The 25,139-nt window shown below is 44.4% G+C and overlaps 1 protein-coding gene across 1 annotated transcript; it reads left to right on the top strand.

Moving 5' to 3' along the window:
- Nucleotides 1-1,756: 1,756 nt before the first annotated feature.
- LOC309437734 (ankyrin repeat domain-containing protein 9-like) lies at nt 1,757-2,647 on the top strand (the record flags this gene model as incomplete). Its single annotated transcript, XM_082048416.1, has 1 exon — nt 1,757-2,647. One exon carries the CDS (start codon nt 1,757-1,759, stop codon nt 2,645-2,647), a length of 891 nt encoding a protein of 296 aa, XP_081904542.1.
- Nucleotides 2,648-25,139: the final 22,492 nt, after the last annotated feature.

Genomic DNA, 25,139 nt, shown 5'->3' with positions numbered 1-25,139 from the left:
GGAAAAGCCCTGTGAGAGTTTTAGACCAAAGAGCCTAGACACTTAAATACTAGTTCACCTCTCTTCTGAGTACCTAAGTCCAAATTTCAGATGCTTTGGGTTAGAAACCAGAAAAAAAAAATGTGTGTCTCCAAATGCTCAACTAATGAGTGATCCAGAGCATGCTGGAGTCACTGGGAACCTCCCTCTGCACTTGTGCAGGCTTTGGATCTGGCCCTGAGCATGCACATGGTTTACTATGACCATGGGTACAAAACAAGTAATACCATGAACAAATGGCTAGGTAGCAACATTTCCATGCATAACCACAGTAGTGGTGGGCAAAAACTGGACATATATTTGTTTATTCCAACCATATGAAAATGTTCGGGCAATGGACTTGAACATCCAGGACCTTGGAAGATGTGCTAGATCTAGACCCAGTTTCATGGGTGGCTTTAGGTTTCTCTTTGGATGACCCCAGACCTCATTTGGAGTTATTCAGATTTGATACCTGAATACCCTCTAGTTTGAATATACTGAATATATGTTTGCCTCCTTGCTAAATGAAAAAAGAATTCTTGATTTGCTGTATTTTCCATTTTCCTATCAAGATGGTGAGACACCATCTTGCTGCAATTTGTTGATTGTTAAGATGCATGGAAGCCCTCTTTCCTTAAACAGAAGTTGCCATAAAGGGTGCTTAGCTCATTTATTTTGTGTAAATTTAATTTTGGTCAGGTCCTTCTGCCTCATGCAAGAGGCACTACCCCCTCAAACCTGTAGGCCTTGGTCCTCTGTGTCTTACCAGAGCCTTGCACAAGTCTGATTGCTTAATCCCTTTTCCCCCCATTGCAACTGAGTCTGACCCCAGTCCTGGAGCATGACATCTGAGAAATGCTTATATCAAAGTACTCCATCCACCAGTGGGGTCTGTTAATTAACCTTTTGTTTATGTACCTCCTGTGCAATATAGAGGCACTTCAGATACTTCCTTGCTAAACAAAGGCAGGCGTTTAAACCAAGCAATGTGCTTTATGACTCTGTGCATGGTTATTCCACATCCCCTTTGACTCTTTTTTCTGCAGAGATTCATGTTGAGATCTTAAACATTCCTAACGCCTTAGAGACAATCCATTAACATCAATGTCTCCTAAGTGGCTAGCCATACCATTATTTGTAAAATAGGGTTCCCTTCCTAATGCTATAGCTACCAATCCCTTGATTTCCTGAGCATATAAACAGGTGTATTATCATCTGTGGAGCATTTTACACTGCTACATATTTTTTGCTGTATAATGAGCTGCGTGTGTGTGAATGACATACAAAAAATAGACAAATATTGCTATTGCACTTACTGCAATGTATGAGCTGATCTGGTTAGACACGAAATGCAGACAGAAATCCACCTCACCTCTCAAGCTAATTTTAGTCTCTCCCTCTCTTCTCTCTGGCTGTGTGTGTATAAAATCACTCTCAGTCTGACAGCGTTCCAGTAACCTGTGCCACACGCAGAGCAGGATGTACTTACGAACCATCTGCTCGCATGGCATGGGTTAACTGAGCCTGTGGGATTGTGCTTACCTAAACAAAACCACTGCAGTGAGGGGAAAAACAATGAATGGGTGGAGATGATCAGCCCATGCATTCCAGCTAGTGCAGTCCAGGCAGCAAAGACAGCCTGAAGGTTGCAGCAGCATCGGGATCTGCATTCCAAGTGCACAGATCTGACAGTCTGAAGTGATTTTACGTGGAGCTGCTCTTTATTTGCTGAACCATGGCCGGTAACCAGGCCAGCCTGCAGGATGATCAGAGCAGGCACTGCAAGTTCTTATCCTATATGTTCTACCAGGCTGTGAGAGATCACAAGCCTGTGTGGATGCTGGAAGACATGAGGACTATGGAGTATTTTTACTGGGAGGAAAATGCCAGCCTAAGAACCTACTCACCTTCAGAAGCCCTTCTCTATGCAGTGGTGCATAACCACCTGCCTTATGCTCAGTATCTGCTGTCTCATTTTCCAGAGGAGGCTCTCAAGGTGCCTGGGGAACACTTCTGCTATTGCCCGTCCTCTGCTCCTCACTTGGCCATGGCGGTGACATATGACAGGAGAGATATCTTGGGGCTGATCATCAAAATTGCGCACAAGCTTCCCAGCTTGAACTCCTACATCAACAGGACTGGCTGCTTTCATCTGGAAGATGGAAAAACCCCCCTGCACCTTGCCTGCGAACTGCTGAGGTCAGAGACGGTCCTCATCCTCCTCGGAAATGGAGCTTCTCCCAGGATAGAAGACAGTAAAGGGCTTACCCCGCTGGACGTCATCCTCGAGCAGATGTGGGACTCCAAAGTCAATGTGGCATCAAAGAAGCTCTGCCTCGACTACCTCTTGCTTTTCATGCCCAACCCCCAGTTTAAGATGCGGAAAGTTCTGCAGGAGCATCCGGACCACTGGACAGCTTTGCTGGGGGAAGACAAATTCAACAGCCTGGTGGGGAACGCACCTGCTTCTTTATATCTGCAAGCTATGCAAACTGTTCTCCGGACTCTTCCCCCCTCCCACTTCCCTAAGAGCATCCAGGAACTACCTATACCTCAGGCACTAAAGCCCTTACCATCCTATGGCAAAAAGCTACCGACAAAAAATGTGGTAAATGTTTTTCCTTGACTTTATTCGCTGGGTCTTGGATTTTCAAAGGCAACTTAGGGGAGCTGGTCATCCACCGCCCTCTGCATTTTAGTGTGTTTTTAGTACTTAATCTATTTGGCTATGCTGGAAAATCCAATATTTTGTGACAAGATTTTAAATGTCTTTTCTAATTGATTGCAGGCACGGCACTTTTAATGGTAAAAGCCTTCCTTATTTTCTCTTTTGTTGTGCATGTGAAGGGTTAACTGTAGTCAAGACTGTGTTATGTTTGGTTTCTTAGCTGTCAGCTGGTATCAGTGTATCTGAATCCCCAATATGATAACTGTATCCTGTGTAACTTACCTGGGTAAGAAGGAACTACGTGCCCAGTGGGATTTCCAAATGGTTTAACTATGGGACTGTGTTCTGCTAGAGCTGAGAGAAATATGATCCTATACCAACAGAGTTCAAATGTCAGGTTTCCTTTCTAACAATGATCCAGCATCACCTAGTAATAACCAAAACGTCCATGGCTGATGCTGCAGGGACGTAGAGGCAGTCCTGCAGGGTACCTGATTTTATCAAGTTACTTTACAGCAGGACATAGTGTTGGAGGGCAGGAGTTCAGAGGGGCAGAGAGTGTATATGCCTGGTGGGGGGTTTAGAGACAGGCAGAAGAGCTAATGGAAAGCATTCTGTCTTACCTGGGAGTGAGGGGGTTAAAGGCAATCCCATCTCTGATGCCTCTACAGACTTGTGCAATGGGGAAGGAACTATTTTGCCTGCTGTCCAGTAAACAAACGGAAATCAGAGCAGGGCCAGTGGGAGCCCTGTTCTTCATAAGTGATATTATTTCTCCTTGACTTGTGTTTTAGGGCTGAACATATCTCTGCAAGAGACGTAGCTCACTAACTTGATTACCCAGTGGGTCTCAGAGCCTCTGGCACTTGCTAGTTGTCTTAAGGTGGGGTATGATGTTCTGCTGGTAAAAGTTGTCACTTGTTGGCAATTAGAGTATTTTTGCCACCCAAGTCCAGACGGAGGGCCTGACCCTGGAAAATACAAAAAGTTCCCATTGACTCCCCTGGGCACTGCAGGCAGGGGAGGTTTGCAGAAAGCAGGGCTGGGGCTGCCCTCCTTTCTGGGAGCTCTGTGCCTCGCTGCACAGGCGGGGCCCTGCCTGTTCAAGGCACTGGTCCTGCTCTCCAGGCCATGCTCAGCACCAACTGAGCGGTGGCAGGATCCCAGCTCCCTTTGGGAGACATCCCTTATTTTGGACACCAGTGTTTTCCTCTCTTTGTAAGCACAACCCTCTGCTCTGCCGAAGTACCATAGCCCATTTCCTCAGATCTGTACTGAATAGCAGTGAAGAAATCACTCATCTCTTTAAATAAATTTGGACCCAAAGGCTGTGTGATACAAACCCCTTGTAGCAAGGCTCTGGCTAAGAAAAGATGTGCATCCACATCTCAATTGCTCCATGCAAAAATGGCTTGTGTCTCATCTGACTGATTCCCTGCCTATGCCAAGGCAGCTGTGCTGGAGCTGCACCTTTTTTTCCATCAGCACAGGGAGCACTTCTGCTGGGCTTCCCTGTGCACTGGTACCTTCTGTGTGCCAGGACAGTGACGATGCCAGCCCCGGCCAGGTGGAGATTTCCTGCAGGGCTGCACATCGTGCCATACACAGCCAAGTGGAACGTCCTTTTGGAGACACTGGGATGCTCCTCCCAGATGTCCCTTCCCACTTGTGGTGGAAGCACCTCAGTGCCGCCCACACTGTGCTAGGTGAGGGTGCAGGCTTGCTTGTGAGATGGAGAAAATGTCAGCCCAGCCCTAAAAGTGGCAAGCAGGCCATGAAGGGGTTAACCATCCTTCTGAAATCTCACATGCCTGGTGGTGCAGTGTCCTTTCACCCCTGCCCCTGGGGACCTGCATGTTCGTTCCCATCTGTGTCTATTCCTCCTGGTGTGATGGGGGAGGGTGTGAGTGGTGGCAGAGAAATCCAGGGTCAGTCTTGGCCGGGGGTTTTGTGGAGAGGCTGCTCGCTCGCTGGCTCAGCAGCCTCTGTAGCAGGCGGAGGCTGTCACAGCTTGGGAAGAAAAGCAGAGCCCAAGGCGGATTTGCATTACAAGCGACAGCTGAGCTGCTTCTGCCAAGTCCTGCAGGCTCCCCGGCCCTGTCAGCCCCCAGAAACCCGGAGCTGGAGGCAGAGAACAAAGCAGGCACTGGCTGCCCAAGGCTGATGAGAGGGTCTAGGCAGAGCACGGCTCCTGTGGCACCCCTGGAGTCTGGAGGAGCCGGATTGGGATCGTCCCCAGCAGCAATGCGGTATGTCATCAGGATGTCGGTGGGCGAGAGGCGGAGGAGGCTGGTGATGGATATTATTAGAATAGTAATTAGGCCCTGAGAGCAGAGATCCCAGGAAAGGAAGGAAGGAAGGGAAATCATCAACTGCTATTGCACTGGCTCGAAACCATGAGTTTCAGTGCTATAAAGGGTTTCAGAAAAGACAGGAGGGAGGGGAAGGCTGTTCAACTTGCAAATCAAAGGAGGCTGGTAGGGATTCCTGGCATTAATGAGGTAGCACTTTCTAATAAGGAGGGGGACTGTACCCTGAGAGCCAGAGAAACCCACTGGGAGCTAGCGGGTCTAAAACAGTGCAGGGATCTCTTGTTGACTGTAATAGTTGTGGATCATCACAAAGGTCAGGGCTCAGGCACTTCAGGTTTGATGAGTGGATTTGTCACAGGCAGCAGGATGCTCGTGTGCATGCATTTGTCCATGTGGGAGGCTACCCTCTCTCCACCAGCCCAGACAGAGGATAAGCAATGGATTTTTAGCAACCACCCAAGAAACTCAAATTCTGGAGCACATCTGCATCTGGTACCACAGCATGGAAGAAAGCTGCTGGCCCGCTGTTGGCCAAGATGCAAAAACTTTGAAGCACTTGGCCCAGTGCACAACAGGCAGCTGCCTACACTGGAAAGATCACAGCCCTCTCATTCCTCCGTTTCCTGACTGTTTTTACAAGACATGAAGCACCAGGTGGCCCTCAGCTGCTGTGCTACCATCTGACCTCCATGTGCAGTTTTGCTGGGCCAGAGTTTAGGCACACTGGCATTGTGGTGACGACTCTTTCCACCACCTGTAGTGATATAAGTGCAGAATGGAGCATCCTTCTGCTGGAGTGGAGGAACCTTCTCCCTAAACCCTTGAATATCTTGTGACCTTCCTGTTAGTTTGAGATCCCATTTGTCTTCATGTTCAGTACAGTGGCATTACATCAGATACAGCCATATCTACCTCAGCCCTGTCCGTGTTAATTGTTTTCTCCTTTCTTTCCAAGGCAGGTCATCAGTAAAATATCTTCCACACTTCCTATGACCTGACAGTCTATAGTCCTGAAAAATCCCTATGCTTGCATGACAAATATGTTGGTGACTTTGTTAATCAAAAAGGGTGCTGGGTGCTGTGTAGTGATGTTTACATTTTGCATATGTACATACTGAGTAAGTGTAGATGGGATCTTTATTTCTGAACTTGAGAAAAAGAATAAAAGCGAGAGAGAAAAGAGAGAGCGCTCAGTTTTTGCTAATCTTTTGGTTACACATTGGCTCTGCAGGTTGTCTTTCTTTAATTCCAATTTTGAGGAGTACCATTGTGAGGATGGGAGGTGTGGGTATTGTGGGTGTGGGTCCACGTGTGTATGTCTGTGTCTTTGTCTGCCCTCTCCTGGTAAAACTCATAACCAACTGACACGACTCGAACACGTCAGTGACCAATGCCTTAAGAACGCAGCCTTTCCACGAGATGAGTGTGTGTTCTCCGCTCTGTGCTGCTAACAGGTAAGGACATTTCTTCTTCTCTTGTGAAGAGGCAACAGCTTTGCTCTTGAAATGGGTGTTTTACACCCGAACACCTACCACAAGGGCTTGTGTTTGCCAACAGCCACAACCATCCAGCGAAGGGTTTGTGATAGTGGCCACATTTCATTCTCAAATCTTTTTTTTTTTTTTTTTTTTTAAGTAAAATCTGTTAAACATGCATCTTTGTCTTTCTCTGGGCTGCCAGCAAAATTCAGCCACCTATGACTGCCTAACCCTATGCTTCTGTCTGTTTCTGCAGCACCATTAGCAGGAAGGACAGACCAGATTCTGACCTCAGTTATAGCTCTTTATACCTGAAGTAGTGCTTTATAAGTCAATTGCATCACTCCTGATGTTTGTTGGTCTAAAGGAAACCAGAAACTGTTTGTGCACTCATATTCTTCAAGACTTCATAACTCTGACTTCAGCATATATGCGATGCTTAATCCCTGAAAACATTTTTTTACATTTTTCATACTTTGAATATATGTAGATATGTATTTTCCATCTCTCTAACACTGATGGGCATTTCCCTGTTCCCAATTCCCTTGCCTTTTTTGGGATCAGTGTGACAGTGACAGATGTTGTTGTTCACTGATTAAGACTGAATGTTGTCATGCTCAAGTACAAATGAATGTTCATTGTATGCTACAACTTTCCTATAAAGCCATGATTTTCTAATTTTGGTTTCTCTTTTTTTTAGAGAAAAAAAATCTTCCATATAATTGTGTTTGTACATTACTCGCTGCATGATGAAAGATAAAAAGATTGTAACATGCTGGGAATAAAATGTATATACATACTCTGATATAATTAAGTATATTAGCTGTGAAAATAATTTAATCTGATTGTATTACTGTAATAAACTTGCAGTATGAACTTGATGTGTCTTTTATTAGGCAGTTGGTCAAAACCACCAACCAGTATATATGGCTTTTGCTTGGGCTCGTCTTGGTGTTTGGTGATTCCGTTCTGATTGCTGAGGCATTACCTCCAAAAATGTGATCCGAGGAAGATAATATTTTCCTTCACAGTCTTGCAACAGCTGGTTGTGCTGCCAGGGGATGACGCCAAGTGTTGAGGTGAACCCACATTTCACAGATCTGCTGCAAGGTGGTGATGAATCAGAAGAACGGGCTCAACAGGGGCGAGTGTTAATTTGTTTTGGAGGTTTTAATCTTTTAGGTTTGAGCTTAGCTCACAGCAGCTTATGACAAAGCTGTTAAAAGCGAATATAACCATGCCAGCAGGCTCCTTTCCCTATTTGGTTCGTATGCAGTCAACGAGATCCTTTCCTTCATAAGGTTTTTCTCTGTAGGAACGATGCCCCACCAGGGCTTCCATCACCTACTCCAACTTCTGCTGTAGGGTCAGCTGCTGCTGAAGGTCCTCAGGCAGATGTTGCACCTTGCACCCACCGTGCCACTTCCCTTGGGGCAGACGTCCACCAGCTTCTGTGTGCAGACACGAACCACACAGCTCCTCTACTGCCCTGTCAAAAACAGCTACCCAAAGTGTTTCAGGTGATGGTATCACAGGGCTTGGAGTCCAACCGCCAACTGTACCCACAGATCTCCTCAGTCCACACTAGTATATGCAAGGTATAACCAAAGCAGTTAGTATTTCAGCCTGTGCTTGCATAATAAGTTATTGGTTCCATGGAAGAATGAACAAATAGGCATTTTTTCACTGATCTCATGTAAAAAAGACTCCTTGCCTTCATAGTGGGAGATACAGCCCTGAACTACTCCACCTCAGAGATCTAAGTTTTCTGGGTTTACTTGCTTCCACCTTTCCTGCATTTGAGAATGAGAAGCTGATTTGATTTTTCTCATGCCCTGGCAGGTCTCACTAGTGAGCAGCTCTGGCAGCTGAGGGAGTCCTGGGCTGACGCATCCCTCAGAGACAGCCTCATCTGGGTAGCAGGTTTTTTACAGCTGTGGTTAGTTGTAGCCCACACATCAGCAGGCAGCAAGACAGGTATTGAAACAGAGAGAAATTTAATTGGTACATTCCTTCTGCAGGGGGAAGCACTGTCAGCAGCAGACGATGCAATGACCAAAAGCCTGCCCACACCTGAGTCACCTGAATGCACCTCCCTGAGTGAGTCATCCCAAATACAGCTGCCAGATAGGTTTGGCATGTCCATACTGGCCCGTGTCTGTCCGTTCAGGACAGAAGCAACACCTTCTGGGAGCGTGCACTGCGTTTTGCTACACCACCACACTTGGCTGACAATGTAGATGACTATGCGGGACCGTCAGGTTCCAGTTCCCCAGACACCCACAGTTGTCTCTAGCCCTTGGGAAGCCGCTTGGAGGCCAAGCAGCCAGGTTTCTCTGAGGATGATTCCCAGAGGTTGCTTGAATTGGAAAATCAATGGTAATTTTCCAGATTGGGTCCCAATTCCAGCTCTAGTAAACTGTGTTGGTGTTTTGCTGTGGATCTCCTGTGGAGCAGAACTTTATCGCTAGTGGGAAGGCTTTAGGTGAATTTCAGTAATATGTACAGAGAGAAGCCAGCTGTGCTCTGCACACCAGTGATGCTCACCCACACCATCAGATGGGCAGATTCCTGTGCAGAGCTCTGAGGAGGAGGAATCACTAGTGCAGAGTTGTCAGACTCACAAAAGAAAACCTGGGAAAAAAGAAGGGAGGAAAAGGGTAGGGAGAAGCAGAATAGCAAGACCTCTTCTGGGAAGCAGCTCCTACAGTTAAACAGAAATAGGAAAAATAGGAGAAGAGGCTGACAAGCACTAGAAAAGGAAATAATCACTAGAGCTGACTGGAAATTGATCTTTTTATTCCACCAAAGATGACAATATCACAAAACATGCTTCAATTTTGATTCAGAATGAAAATTCAAAATATCAAAATTGGTATGGATGCAGTTTTACTAAGAAGAACACCAATGTAGATCTATTAAAGTATTTCTCAGAGAATAACAAAATTTTTATAATGTTGCAATATTTTGCTTTTTGGTTTTGCTATTTTATCATATATTGTGGTGTTAAAGCACTACAAAATATTGAAAATAGCATGCATTTAAATTCCTCAAGAGCAGCACAATTTAAAAAAAAAAAAAAAAGAGTCAAAATTTTCTCTATCAAAGCAAACTATTCTGATAGCTGAAACTCTTTGTTCAGATTTTCTTCTACCAGGAATTTTGTCAAAATAGGAACATAAAGACCACACTGCTGGGTCCACCAGCACTGGCAATAGGAAAGTCCAGGTAAGGAGAGCACCTTTCTCTGGCTGCTTTTGTCAGCGCATTCCCCGCTAACTCCCTCAGTATCCACAGCTGTTGGAGTGGGGATATTAGAGGGGACATCCTTGCCTAGTTCTTTAGTATTCATTTTTTGACCCAGTGTCCCAAATTTGACTAATTCTTTTTTGAGCCTGTTGATACAGTCATATGCACAACACCCTATGACAGCAAGTTCCATTTATCTGCACCAAAGCTCACCTGCCACTTTTTTGCCCACTCAGTTTGGTGAAGTCCTCCAGGCAGCTTTTGCTGTGTGGTGTTTGCACACTTGAAAAAGTCCAGTACCACTGCAAACACAGAGATTTCACTGTTCACTCCCTTCTCCAGTCATTGGTTATATATTAGCCAAAACTGGTTCCAGCACTGATCCCTGGGGACCCCACTGCTGGCTATTCTTCATATCCACGTAAACCACTAAATCCCACCCTTTGTTGTGCTCTAACCAGCTTTCAATCCATGAAATAATCCCTCTAATCCTATAACAACTTCATTTCTTTAACAAACTTTGGTGTGGCACCTTGCCAATAGCTTTTCGAGAATCCAAATACTTTGTGTTCACTGGATCTCCCCTTTATTCTCTGTCCTTTAAAGTGAGATAAGTCATTTATAAACAATTCCATTTTTATGAAAGAACATTTTCCAGTAAAACCTGCTCTGACAAGAGACATCAGAATTAAAAAGCATTGTACATCAGAAGTACTTGAAGATTTTTACAAATTGTGTGAATTCTGCTTACAAGGGTATCTCCCCCAGCGTGGAAATGTTGCCCCGTGTGGGATGGAAGCCGGCAGAGCAGCTCAATACCTCACCATGGTACTTCCCCGTGCAGTTGTCCTTTCCACTAAAGAGTTTAAAAGCTAAATTTAGGCTTGTAATATACAGCAGTGCATATACAGAACTGAAATTCTTATTCTGTATACATCTCTCTCTGATAGTGGGACAAATACAGGTGGGACTGCCTTTTCTACTTCTCTCTTTACTGACCTCATCCCAAAATTTTCTGAAGAACATTATTGTATTATGTGTACACGACACTCAACATAATTAGGCACAGTTCATGAAAGAAGTACTCACAGGGTCTCTGTCGATGAGGCAATGCCTGTCCCTCTGGAGCAACTCCCATCACAGTGTAAAGCACAGTGCCTTGAGATTGCAGGAGAAATCTAGATGAGATTTTTAAGAAGCCTCTTTTGATTTTGAAGGTTTGACTTAAGGCAAAAATGAGCAACTAACAGGACAAAAATCTCTCTTCTGCCTTGAAAGTGTTAGGCAGTGACACTGTAAACAGTCTCCTTTTCTGAGTTTACAGAGATGCTTTTTTCAGCTGTGATGCATACATTTTCAGACATTAAACTTCTCACTGATATAGTTGATTGCTTGATCTAATGTTTTTTATGGGACTCCTGTGGGTAGAACTGAGCTTCAGTGATAGCTACAGGCTTTGGCTTACTTCTGCACCAGCCGGCAGAGCCCTGCATGGTGACAGACGGAGATAAAATTACATTCCATGCATAATTTGGGATGTAATGAAAAGAAAGCAGAAATGAGAGGAAGAGTGAGCTCTGCCTAAATTAAGTTTCTGCTTAAAGTGTGTTCCTTAAACACCCAGAAATCCACATGCTTGCTTAGACCAACTCAATCATATCTGGTGAACTTCAGGAAGTTGTAAGGTATGGTGTGGAACCCCAATTTGGGATCAGGGAGGCTGATGGTAGCTTTCCCACAAAACCACCCAGCTCTCCTTTTGCAGAATTAACAGGTACTCTGGAACTAGGTTTCAAAAGGTCTCAGTTTTACCCCAACACACATCATCATAATCCCTTCAAGTGTAAAAGATCAATTAAATTACAAGGTCCAAACCTAGACCTGTCCATGCTAACTCCTAGCCCCCTTTTGCAAATGTTTAGTCCTGGGGAACCCCTTCCACCATGTCACAAGCCTTTGCCTCCCTCCTACCTTGGAGGGGATGAACACTCAAATTTAAAGGTCTAATAATTACTGCATATGGTATACAGCATACAAAATGAAAGCAGATGCAAGCATCATGGCTGATGTGAAAGACAAGGACCTGCATGAGTCTTAATTCCTCTTCTCACTTTCTTTTTTGCTCCCCGGGTAATAAGACCCTGCCTCAGCCAGGCAGGACACCATAAGTAACGCTGGGGACAAACAACATCCCAGTTTGGTGCTGGTGTCAGCTTGGCAGGTTTGGTGTGGTCACCAGGACTGCCAAAGCTGGACCTGCCAGTGCAACTGCTCTAAGATTCAACTTCTTGCCTTTGGGAAGATCAGGTCAGACTTTAAATAGGCAACTGCAGCTTTAGTTTGTAGTAGTGACTGCTTTTATTCTCCATGTGGACCTTTATACTATCCTCAATAAAATCTAAAGACTGTTGAACCTGGGAGAGCTGCTAATGAATATGCTTTCGCCAGCTAAAAGCAAGAAATAAAGAGTGTATTTTAAAATGAATTTTTGAATGCTTTAAGTGTTTTTTTTTTTCTTCTTTCATTCCTGCAGCGTTGCCTGAAAGGCCAGTTTTGCTCAGCTATTGTCTAATTCGCTATATGGCTCCCTGCATTTTTGCCATCAGTCCTCAAATCGCCACAGCTTTGAAGTGGATCCATCTGGACCTTTTCTTCCACCTCTCTTCATCATCAGTGCCACAGGAGTCCTGTGGGGCTTTTGAACTCAAATGCTGCCTTTTATTAGAAGAGAAAATAAAGATTGTAACTCATAAAATGGAGGAAACTCAGCTGGGCAAGGCAGGATAAAAATAAAAGGGGATGATTAAGAAACTTCCCTTCCTCCAGGCTGGCCCTGGCTTGTGGGCTGCCAGAATCATAGAATGTTCTGAGTTGAAAGGGACATACAAGGATCGTCGAGTCCAACTCCTGTCCCTGTATATGACCACCCCACAGTTCACATCATGTGTCTGAGGGTGTTGTCCAGTCTCTTCTTGAACACTGTCAGGCTTGGGGCCGTGACACCTCCCTGGGGAGCCTGTTCCAGTGCTCCAGCACCCTCTGGGGGAAGAACCTTTTCCTAATGTCCAACCTGAACCTCCCCTGGCACATCTTCCGGCCGTTCCCTTGGGTTCTGTCATTGGTCACCAGAGAGAAGAGATCAGCGCCTGCCCCTCCTCCTCCCCTCGTGAGGAAGCTGTAGCCGCCGTGGGGTCTCAGCCAGAGCTGCGGCACATTCGGTAAAAATTCCTTACTCCTGTACAGCTGCTACCGATTATGATTTCCACATACCGCAATTGGCTTGCCTTTTTTTCTTTTTTTTTACGATTATTTTAAATTTTTTTCCAGAGCAAAGCTGAGCATCCCGGGGGTTCCCGCTGGCGGAAACCAGCGCGGGGCCGCCCGGCGCCCGCAAGATGGCGCCGCGACCCTTCGGCGCCGTGAGGTACCGGCGCCGTCTGCCCCTCACGGCGCCCGCTGGGTGACGGTGGCACAACTTTCGGACACTGTGTCCAAACCAAATCCAAATTATCAAAACCAGTCGCAGGAGGGCGGTCCAGGCGCCTTTATTGTCAGCTGCTGAAGATTTGGGGTTTATCCCGGCCAGCTGTTTCCCGCCCTCTCACGTCTGCTGTTGCTGAGGGACGGGAGAAACCGTGGTGGCTGAAGCTGGCGGCGGGTGCCATGGTGGCTCTAGAGTTGTGTTTAGCACAGCACGTAAAATCCAGGCATCCGAGGTACCCCAGCTGGTGCACTAACTCCATGCAAAAAAACTCTTTAGAGGATTTGGATGCAGTAGAGCTGCAAGAACCACCATTTTGCCCTTTCTGAAGAGGAGGCTGGTGAGACTGACACGCAAGAAGGAGCCAGCCTGGGACCGTGGTCATCTCCAGCAGAAAACCGAGGCTTGCTGAGGGGTTGATACCCATCAGGAGCAAGGAAAGGTATTGCCAAAGATGTCTTTAGCTGTGTTTCTGGCGCATTTCATTAAATCTGAAATAGCTCCCTAAACAGTGGTAGCAGGCCTGACAGACTGAAGTCTCAGCCAGCAAAAATCAGTATAACTTTCTGGGGTGATCACCCTCTGATCTGGGGGTCTGTCGCTTTATTTTTACTCCTTTCTGCATCAAGGCCGATCAGCAGAGCTTGCAAACCAATGACAAATCAGTTAAAAATCAGCTTTACAGGCAAAGCCTGAAATAAAACATCTGTATGTATCCCAGAAGCCTTCACAACCTCCTGTTTTATTAGTATTTCTAAAATAACTTTTCTTTCCTGACTCTAATTCCAGCCAGAAGCACTCAGATAATCCTCATAGGACTGTTATGTGTATTTCCAATTAAGCAATTTATAAGCACTGGCTGTGAAGAGCTTTTTGTTCTTAAGGAAATTATTTCTTCATTAAGTGTAAAACAAGCCTTTTTTAAAATTATTTTTTAACCCCTGCTTTATCTGAAAGCCCTTGTGCCCCCATTCACATATGGTTTAAGTACTGAGCTATGTAGAAGGAGATCAATCATCTTGTATCCCAACAAGCAGCAAGACACAGCAGCTGGGTCAGCCGCACAGGGAATAGGCTTTTCAGTGTTTGTTTTCAGAGAGAAGTAGAAGTCAGACAGACAGACATTTACTTTCAAGCTACTTGCCTTTGCCAGAGGCAACCCACACAATCATGAGCCCTTCTGGAGTCTGAGTCATGAAGAACTGCTGCAGATAAAATGAAGACAGCCAAGAGGAAAAAAAAAAAAAAATCCCATTCATACCCAGCTAATGAGTAGAAGTTCTAAAGTGCCTCTTGTTTTCCAGGCTGTATACCTTAATTAGATGAATCACAGAACACTGAGGGGGTAAAACACAGGCCAGAGAGCTCATAAGAGTCCACTTGATTCTTTTACACTAGAAGCATTATCTACCTCCCTGCCAGGGAAAAAGGTCCCTCCATTTCCTCGGACGACAAAGTCTTTTGGCAGGAGGCACGGACTGGCACAGAAAATGAAGACAAGAAATGGTGTATGGTTGACTTGAGCTAGTAGTGCAAGCACTTTATTCTTAGACTTCTCCCCAATTCCAACTATTTACACTTTACATAAAGGCACTTACCAGCTCACTTTCTGGTCAGGCCTGTGACAAAGCAGCATGAGTCACACTGAACAGCAATGTGAGGGACCAACTTCAAAGTGATGGCATACCAGCTAGTATTAGGTATTGACTCATCAGAAAGCCTTCTGATGTGATAACAGGAAGACATTCCTGGTACTCTGGGAAGAAACCCCACATTAGTGTAATGGGTAAACTGCATCCCCTTTATCTAAACCAGATTAGGAGACAGTGTGACACTAGGACAGTTCCTGAATATTTATGATTGATATCTGGGATCAGTTTACAGTAACACGTAGAAGAAGAACTGGATAGAACTGATAACATAAAACATAATTGGCACAGTTAGTAAACAGGTAACCTATAGAAGCAGCGAAACAGTGACAGAGACCACCACATCATGTCACATAAGCCTATACAGATGCTTAGCTTGCACAGGATCAGTGGAAAATGTATCACATACTCCAGTGGAACCAGCAGCCCTCCGTGGTTCTCCCAGGGATGGGTGTGTAGAATGGCTGATGGCAGTGGAGCTGGTAGTGATGTGTTCAACCATGTAGTTCAATGTAGACATCACGGAGTTCAGTGAAGAGGTGGTGAGTTCAGAGTTAACTTAAAACCTTGAGGTTTCTTTCTCTGTATATTATGCCATGCTCAGTAACACCATTTATTGCCTCACTTTCTGTTACCGAGTGGATTTTGTTTTGCAGCACAAGGAAGAAATGGATGACTATAGCTCCCTCTGCAAGCCCAATGGCATTGTGTATCTTGGTTACTCTGGTTTTATGACATCTGCCTCTGTCATAAATGGAAGTAGGTTTTGAGCAGGGATTTGAAGGAAGATGGGGTAATGTGTGTCATTGTGCATGGCTCAGACAGAGTCAGCTCTACTGGCAAATGGAGAGCCAGGTAAAAAAAAATGTCACTCTGTCACAGCAGCATGAGAGAAAGGAAGAGGAAAGAGTGACAGACAAGTCATATGTGGTGCTCAGAGTCAGCACTGTTGTCAAGGATGAGGAAGGAAAAGTGTCAATAATACTATAATTATGCAAGGCATGAAGTTGATCTAGAAGCTGTGCTTTGGGTTTGTTGGAGTGTCAGAGAGGGTAGAAAGGGGGGAGATAACTTCAAGCAGGAGATAAGGTAAAAGTAAGCAAGATCATGATCTGTCCTGATTTTAGAAACATTGCAGAAGTAGTATCATTAGTATTTAGACATAGCCTAATGCGCAATAAACTATAGAGAACAACCAGAGCTGTCTGGCTACTTACCTGAAGGAAAAGGGACATGGCAGCATCTTGCGTATAAAAAAATAAAGAGAGCAAGAGGAGACAGTCAGAGAGAAAGATCAGGATTTAATTTGCTTGGTGTTCAGTCAGCAAGAGACGTGGGGGTGGCAATATTGCCAAAGCAAAGCTGAGTTGAGGGAAATAGATTAGAAGCAGTGAGTCAGATGTGTGAGCTCATGGTTGCACAGCTGATATTTGAAGATGCAGGAACAATGAGCATCATATGAAGCTCCAAGGGGGTTTTACAATTCAGCTCCCATCAGAACACACACAGTTCAACAACCCTTAGTCATCACAAACAATTGAGAGAGCATGTCAGAGGCAGAGAGGAGAAATAGAGAGCAGTGACCAGTTATGGAGCTGTAGAAATATTCCTTGGATAGAGGTAGAAACTGGAGAGAAAATACCTCCCAGATTTAGATCCTTGCTGAAGAACTCACCTCTCAGGGGACTATTTTGCGAGTATAGGCCTAGGACATGTGCATCAGCTGCTGTGAAGTCTCTCTCGTAGCCAATCCAGGCAGTACCTAACTGGATGATACATAACAACACATGGACCACAGAGGCGCTAGTCATACTTCTGTCTATAATTGCACTCATTAAAATAATTTTGTTTAAGCAGCTTATCTTTGTTTGCTTTCCAGCAATACCACTGAAATCTCTTGCATTATCCAAACACATTTTTCTCCCCTTACTCAAGCTTTTGTGAAAAGGGAATCGCTTTGTGACATCTCCTGATTTTTATGTACCTGCCTTAGCGACTGTGATAGCAACATGCTCCTCTATTGCTCTGGAAACTAGCTTTCCATGCACTGTTTCATCTACTGCTTAATTCTTCCACTGGGGCACTAAATCTGGACTAAGCTGAAATACTAGGACAATAATTCTTAATCCACTGTGGAACATTAACTGAGTGTTAAGACAGCGATTTGCTGTATATTATGAATGTGGCTCCATTTCCTTTCCTCTCTGGAGATGTTGATTCACTGATGGAGTGATGTTCTCCAGGCAGGAAAAGATTAAATAGAGACAACAGACTCAGAAGTAATAAATAAGGCTGTAGAACAAAACAGCCTGATATTATATTATTTTAGAAGCCATATATAATAATGTCATCAGAGATGTGTGGTGATGCACACACACAAGGGAGCAGAGTTAAAGGTGGCGCCTCTAATCTTATACTGTGCTAGTTCGTGAGGTTACAGAGTTTACAACTGTATATTTTACATTGCATCAATCCAGCATTTGGAAGGAGATTTGCATCTGCTCTGCTACAGCAGCACTGTCTCCTTTTAGTTCTCTCCTAACCCCATCACAGTCAAAGTGTTCTTCAAGGGAACACTGTTTCCCCTGCTTCCCAAACGCAAAACCGAGGTGCTGGAGAAGAGGCAGGTCCTTTACTCCTTGAGATCAACAGACCATGCCATAGAAAGCAATCGTGTTTCCTGGTCCCTGCTTCTGTATGTGGGATGTGGTCACACTCTCTCCTTACTAATGCACTACTGCAGAAAGGCTGCATGGCTGAAAGTCTGAGGACAAGTTTAGATAGTGCTTCTCTAACACACACACACAGCACAGGCTGGGATCACAGGCAGCTTGTCAGAGAATTGTCATATCACTCTGTTTGGAGGCACCATCTTCAAAAACAGACAGCAGCAATTGATCAAAGACAAGGCTGTTGCTCTTCTCTCTTGACTTTGTGATCCTCTGGTCCAGAAAGCAGCTGGGCTGATACTGTCATCCTGGCTGCTGTTCATACTGACGCTGGGAGCTTAACAGAATCACAGAATCGACTGGGTTGGAAAAGACCTCAGAGATCATCAAGTCCAACCCTTGGTCCAACTCTAGTCCGTTTATTAGATCATGGCACTAAGTGCCATGTCCAATCTCAGTTTAAAAACCTCCAGGGATGGCGAGTCCACCACCTCCCTGGGCAGGCCATTCCAATGCCTGACCACTCTCTCTGTAAAGAATTTCTTTCTAATATCCAGCCTAAATCTCCCCTGGCAGAGTTTAAGCCCATGCCCCCTTGTCCTCTTGCTAACTGCCTGGGAGAAGAGACCAATCCCCACCTGGCTGTAACTTCCCTTCAGGTAGTTATAGAGAGTGATGAGGTCACCTCTAAGCCTCCTCTTCTCTAGACTAAACAACCCCAGCTCCCTCAGCCTCTCCCCATAGGTCTTATGCTCAAGTCCCTTCACCAGTCTTGTTGCTCTTCTCTGGACTCGCTCCAGCACTTCAATGTCTTTCCTGAACTGAGGGGCCCAGAACTGAACACAATACTGCAGGTGTGGCCTCACCAATGCAGAGTACAGGGGAAGGATCACTTCCCTTGTCCTGCTGACCACGCTATTTTTTATACAGGACAGGATACCATTGGCCTTCTTGGCCACCCGGGCACACTGAAGGCTCATGTTGAGCTTCCTGTCAATTAGTACCCCCAGGTCCCTTTCTGTCTGACTGCTCTCCAGCCACTCTGCGCCCAGCCTGGAGCGCTGCAGGGGGTTGTTGTGACCAAAGTGCAGCACCCGGCACTTGGCCTTATTGAACTTCATCCCATTGGAATCAGCCCGTTTTTCCAGTCTGTCCAGATCCCTCTGCAGAGCCCTCCTGCCTTCCAGCAGGTCGACACTCCCTCCCAACTTGGTGTCATCAGCAAATTTGCTGATGATGGTCTCAATCCCTTCATCTAAATCGTCAATAAAGATGTTAAACAGGACTGGACCCAACACCGACCCCTGGGGAACACCACTAGTGACTGGCCGCCAGCTAGATGCAGCCCCATTCACCAGCACTCTCTGGGCCCGGCCCTCCAGCCAGTTCTTAACCCAGCGTAGAGTACACTTGTCCAAGCCACGGGCTACCAGCTTTTGCAGGAGTATATTATGGGAGACAGTGTCAAAGGCCTTGCTGAAGTCCAGATAGACCACATCCACAGCTTTCCCCTCATCCACCAGGTGAGTTACCTGATCATAAAAGGAGATCAGGTTGGTCAGACAGGACCTGCCCCTCCTAAACCCATGCTGGCTGGGTCTGATCCCTTGTCCATCCTGAAGGTGCCGTGTGATTCCATTCAGGATGATCTGCTCCATAACCCTGCCAGGCACCGAGGTCAGGCTGACGGGCCTGTAGTTGCCAGGGTCAGCTTTGCAGCCCTTTTTGTGGACTGGGGTAACATTGGCCAATTTCCAATCATATGGGACCTCCCCAGTGAGCCAGGACTGTTGGAAGATGATGGAGAGAGGCTTGGCAAGTTCTTCTGCTAGCTCCCTCATCACCCTAGGATGGATCCCATCTGGTCCCATAGACTTGTGAGGATCCAGATGGCTCAGTAAATCACCAGCTATTTCCTCCTGGAATACAAGGGGCCTATTTGGGTTCCTATCTCTGTTAACAGAGCACTCTTCCTCAAGTTTGGGACAGGCAGCACATTGGGAACACTGAGTATAGAAAGAGGGAAAGGGCTCACTGGACTCTGTATTTTCAGCAATAATGGCCAAATGGCACTTACTTCAGCAGTCTTTGAGTGCAGCAATCTACTCCAGGACCAAAAATTGGTCCATGTGAATTGTTAAATTTAGGCAGTTGTAGAGGTTGTAATTCTCTGAATGGATCAAGGTGCAGAAGAGAATCTGGGGTTGCTTATTCATTACAAGAAGCCACATTGCCGTAGGACTTAGTGTTAACAAAGAAACATTGCTTGCCTCTTTTATCCTGACCAAACACATGTCAGAAAACTGGTGACAGCTAGGAGGTTATGAGAGGATTTGGGTCTCTGAGTTTTCTGTGTGTGCAGAACTCCACAAAAGACCTCTGCCTGTATCTGGGAACTATAATCCATTTCACCTAATCCAGACTGTTGACCTACTAAAGAGGACTGAAGACAGGGCTTGATCCTTGTTCCTATGCAAAATCAGGGAGGCAGAATGCCCCATTTGTTTCTGATAGTATGTTGTATAGCCATGAGAGACCGAACCTCCAGGACATGCTCTGGGAGTGACCTTGCTCTCTCCTGTGGGTGAGGGTGCTCTCCCAGGCCTGGTGCGTGTGTCTCTAATGCCCAGGTCTCCTCTTTAGCTGCAGGAAGGGCTGGATGCATACACTGGTGGCTTACAATGCTCACCACTCTGACTTCACGCTTCGGGGAGCTTCAGTGTTTCACAGCAGGGTCGTAGTTGACATTCTTAGCACATTCATTTATTTCCCCTGGCATAGCAATTGATATTCCGCACAGTGCTGCCTCATTTCTGGTCAGGCTGTTCTTTACAGTTTATTTTTAAGGTTTGCCCCTTAAACTTGCCTAGTAAGAGCTTTTGCATAATTGCTCCTCAAGATTTGCATTTCAACACAGTATTAGTTCTTGGAGCTGGCTTCAGGCTCATGTCACCTCCCTACAAGGTTAATCCACACAGCTATCTTAACTGAATGATCTAAACACAGGAATACACTTTCACTTCTATTCTCAGAACAGCAACTTTCTTTACCATTTTTTAACTTTTTTTTTACTTTTACTAATTCTGTTGCTTCTGCAGTAGGTCTTAAAATTCACTTCCTGTTTGAAGGGGGCTACGATATCTGTCAAAAGACTTTTTGGTGTATTTTTCTAAGTGCTTGTCAGATTTCCTGTGTTTTGCAGCCTTGGGGTAGGCCTGGCTGATTTGTGACTGACAGTGCCAGATAAATCGTTCTCTTTTTTTCTTCATCTTTAGTCATCTGCTTTAAATTATTATTTGTTTGTCTTCCTCTTTACAGGTTCACAAGGCTTCAACATCACCTGTGTCACTGGAATCAAAGAGAAAGAATGGCAGACTATATGTGCCTTCCAAAATTTAAATTTAGTTTTAAAGTTTTCCTCTGGACTGGAACTCCCTGATTGTAGTTCATTTCTGGAGGATACTGATTTAAGTATTTTCTTCACTTCTCTCCCTAGATAAATGATTTTTTTTTTCTGTGAGGATTATCTATTTATAAAGGTTCCTTTATGTTCTGCCTACACATTCCTTTTGCTTCAGATTATTTTAGAATTCTCCTGTTTCTAACTGTTGCTTCCATTATGATGCTTGGACTTTTGTACACGATTTAAAAACATCTTCTGTCATTCTTACCTTTGCAGTTTTTACTTTGCCCAATTAGTTCTTTTTGATCTTTCCTCATTAGCTCCAAAAGCTCTTTTTTTTTTTTTTAATTTGTCAGATAATGTTCTTTGAGTTCAAGTTCTTGTGATCCTATCTACTCCTATCTGCCAGCATCCCTAACCTTTTCCTTATAAATAGTTCTTAGCACTTTGCCAAGATATCATAATAAGAACAAAGTGGGGAAAAGTACAGATGCTAATGACATTTATTGAATTCTCCAAGTAATGATCCTTGTCTTCATCTCCTGCCAAAATGTGCTTGATATGCTATCTTTTTGGTCTCTTGCTATGGGTATAAAAATGACCTTCCTCCTTTTTCTTTTGCTGTAATTTCAAAAACTCATGTTCCAAATAGGTAGTTTAACTGCCTTACTTGGCAAGTTTAACAACCTGAGTAGTACTGGCCTATTTCTTTGATGATAAATGGAAGGGGAAGTAAGTGGAGAGTAAGCTACTGTCAGACCATCTCCCTGGGTTATCACAGTCATTTTTTGGGAGCTGTGAACTTCTTTGAATCTCCCTACTAGTAAATAAACTGGCAAAGTGTTGAACTACAGGCTGTTTCAAAAAGATGAACCCAATTCCAAAGCAGTAAACAACAAGGTAGTAAGCAAACAAGTTGGCAAGGCACAGCTGAATTCATGCAGCTCTCAAGACAAGGTATCTGCATCCAGACTGCCTATTGGGAATGATCTGTAGCCTTTGTCAGCCCCTAAACCACATGCAGGCATTGTCTGGAAGAGTGTTAGCTAACCCAGACCAGACCTGTGCCAGGGCTGCGCTAGCAGTTTAACAACACAGAGGCTCTTTGTTCCAAGCCTGTGTCCAGGCCTAGACTTTACAGCCTTTGGGTGAGGTGTATATTATGCTTTGTTGCTTCATATTTTTCTAGTGTGACTGCTGGAGTCAAGAAAGTGGTTCAAGATGCCTCTTCTGTGCTTCATGCCCTGGGACTGACATTTCCATTACTGCAATGGGATGCGATTAGGCTCTTTGGTAGTGTAATAGAAGGCAGACATTGCAGAGGTATCTAAAATGTTTTAGAACACTGTCTTTCTAGGTACTCTTTCTCCACAGCTCATCTCTAGCCAGAATTTGCAAAATTTTATCTAAAATTCTCAACAGACATAAAAATCTAGTTAAAAATCTTACAATACTTTGACTTGCAAGTCTGACTTCTTCCAGGCTTTATAGGAAAAGGTGGTTTTGGTATCAAGTAAGCCCCTTTCGCTGTCTCCAGGAAAACATGAATCGTCCAGATCATAAACTCTGACTAATTTGAATTTGGACACTCTCAGCAGAAGCTTGTTAGAATTTGGCAGCTAAATTCCTGGCTGGTGATATCTCCTGTGGGCGTCCTGCAGCCCTTCAGCTCCAACCTGCCAGCTCATCTTCCTGTGTGCAGCTCCATGCTGCGAGCCATTGCTGGCAGCTCCTGTGGACAGTGATGCACCAAAGGGCAACGAGGGAGGAGCAGGGCCAGCAGGCAGGTAAAGCAGATAAAAAGGGCAAAAGTTGGAGACTGTATTAGGGCTTGATGTTATAGGAAGGAAGAATCTGTGAGTAAGGAGAATAAGCAGGGAGAAAGCAGAACCAGTGTTTATACAGCCCCATATCTGTTCTTTCTCATCCAGCATTGAAACAATCCAAGGCTTTCTTGAGTCTCTGTGCTTGTTTGTTGGCAAGTATCTGTATTATCTGGTGAAAGAGCATGTACCCTACATCCCTCAAGTTTGTTGATTGAGTTTCTCCCTTGTGCAGCTGGTCCTTATGGATGATAACAGACTTCTGCTGCTACCAATTACTTATTAGCACATGTGGTAGAGATCTGTACTGGGGACCTAAAAGGTTTCAGTTCCATTTGGAGGTCACTAGGGTTTGGTATAATGTCATTTATTTTCAACTAACATGAGAAGTGACTTGATAATTCCAATAAATTACTAGGTACTTAAAGTAAACTCAGCTGGAAATACAAATTCCTGATGAGCTAAAAATTTTAACAATTGTCATTTCACTTGAAACAAAATAGAAAAAAAATAAGTTACTGTATTTTTGTAGTAGAATATTAAAGCAAAATGCCTTTCTATTTTTTCTCTGTGAGCTATGTCTTCAAAGGGTTAACAGGCATGAATAAAATGAGGTGATCAAAGATTTTATGGAAGGATGACTTTGATCTGAGGTGGCATAACACAGGGCTTAATCCAAACTTAACATACTATATGGGTTGATTAAAGGAAACAAATGTGAGAAAGCTTGTGCTACTCTTGAACAGCTCATTTAGCTCATCTTTAATGGAAATTGCCAATGCAATTCCTGTCATGAAAATAAATCTCGTTAAAAATACACACATGTAAACCAAGGAAAGAATGTGCTCCTACCAGGTGAACTTGATGTTACTTGGCTGCAGAGCAAAGATAATGTGGGTTTCAAAATGCAGTCGCTGTTGCTTTTATCTAGGTATACGCTTCTTGAAAAAGCTTTCTAAAGGTTGGTGTCACTCAGTGGACTGTCAGGGGCCTTAATAAATGTGGAAGAATGGAGGGCTGTAAACCTCCTTTTGAACCACAGTAGAGCAGTATGATTCTCACCCCTTTTACAGGTGGGAGACCTGACTAATCGTGGAAGTTAGAAGTTACCTGCTCAAAACAATAGATGATGATTAAAGGGCAGACTTAGAGCAACAAGAGCTCCAAACTCACTCTTTACCTCTGGACTCAAATTGCCAAAGGTTATATGTCCTTCAGCTTACAATCTCCTTGAGATTTTCTATGACTTTTCTATGAATTTTCTGTTGCGTAAAGTTCAGATAAAAGGAAACTGTGAAAGCAAAGACTATTTGAAACTGTATAAAAATGTAAAAATCTATATTGTGCTTATAAATCATGACATCATATTATTATTATTCTCTTGGAGCAGTTTATGGAGCAGTAAAGCCAGAATTCTGTACAGAGATGAAAGTCAATATCTACCTCTATCCCTGCACCAACATTAGTGGGAAATATTGCTAGACATTGCAAACTAGGAAGGAAAGAAGAAGAATATTAACTAGAGGCTTTTTTCCGTATTATAGCCCCATGTTACAAAACAAACAAGTATATAGTCCTTTTTTTTGTATGCTTACCGAACTTCCTTTGCACAGAGCAATAAAGAAGCAGAGGTTCCTAAACATTTGGGAGGACAAAGTCTGACAACTACAACATTGGGAATACCTCTAGAGGCAGTGATCTCCCTGCCCTTTAAGGTGAGAAACTCTAACAAAACACATTTGTATGGGAAAGAATTCTAGTGATGTTTTCATTGTATTTTAAAATGCATACATAGAGCACAGTGTAAAGTCAGCAAAGCTTTATGTACATATTTATGATCCAAAAGGTGTTGTCTATGTCTCCATTCATTTTGGATGTACTTTCCAGGGCTAGGTTGGAGCTTGGTCATCTCAGTGAACTTTAGATCTGGTCCATGACCCGAATGGGAGTTTGGTACAAAGTAGGCTGTTTAGCATATTAAATGCTGTTCGGTGTCTGGTACAGCCAGGAGGTGGCAGAACAAGTCTAGTTTACCAAGTCTGAATCTCAGGCTCTAGGTATTTTCCAGCCTTGAAGCTATGGAAAGATGGTGAGTTGCTGCAGTTCTCCCATTTGCACGGTTTAGTGGCAACTGCCTGCACACCACTCACAACATTTGCAAGGCTATTAAGAGGGTCCCAGCAAGCTTGCAGAGCTGTCTAGGAAATGCTGCCTCGTCCTGTTTTCTTTTTTTTTTTTAATTATAATTTTGTACCACTGACTTAACTCTGCTGTTCACTGGCAGTTTGACCAACTCATCCTTTCAGCAGCAAGCATGAGTCTTCTGTGTACGCACGTCCTTGCAAACAAATGACGTTGGCTTTTGCCCACAACAGCAAGTGAATGA

Source organism: Streptopelia decaocto, assembly GCF_964273445.1.
Source record: "Streptopelia decaocto genome assembly, chromosome: 3".
In the NCBI taxonomy this organism is placed as follows: Eukaryota; Metazoa; Chordata; class Aves; order Columbiformes; family Columbidae; genus Streptopelia; species Streptopelia decaocto.
This window is presented reverse-complemented; position numbering and strand designations above follow the sequence as displayed.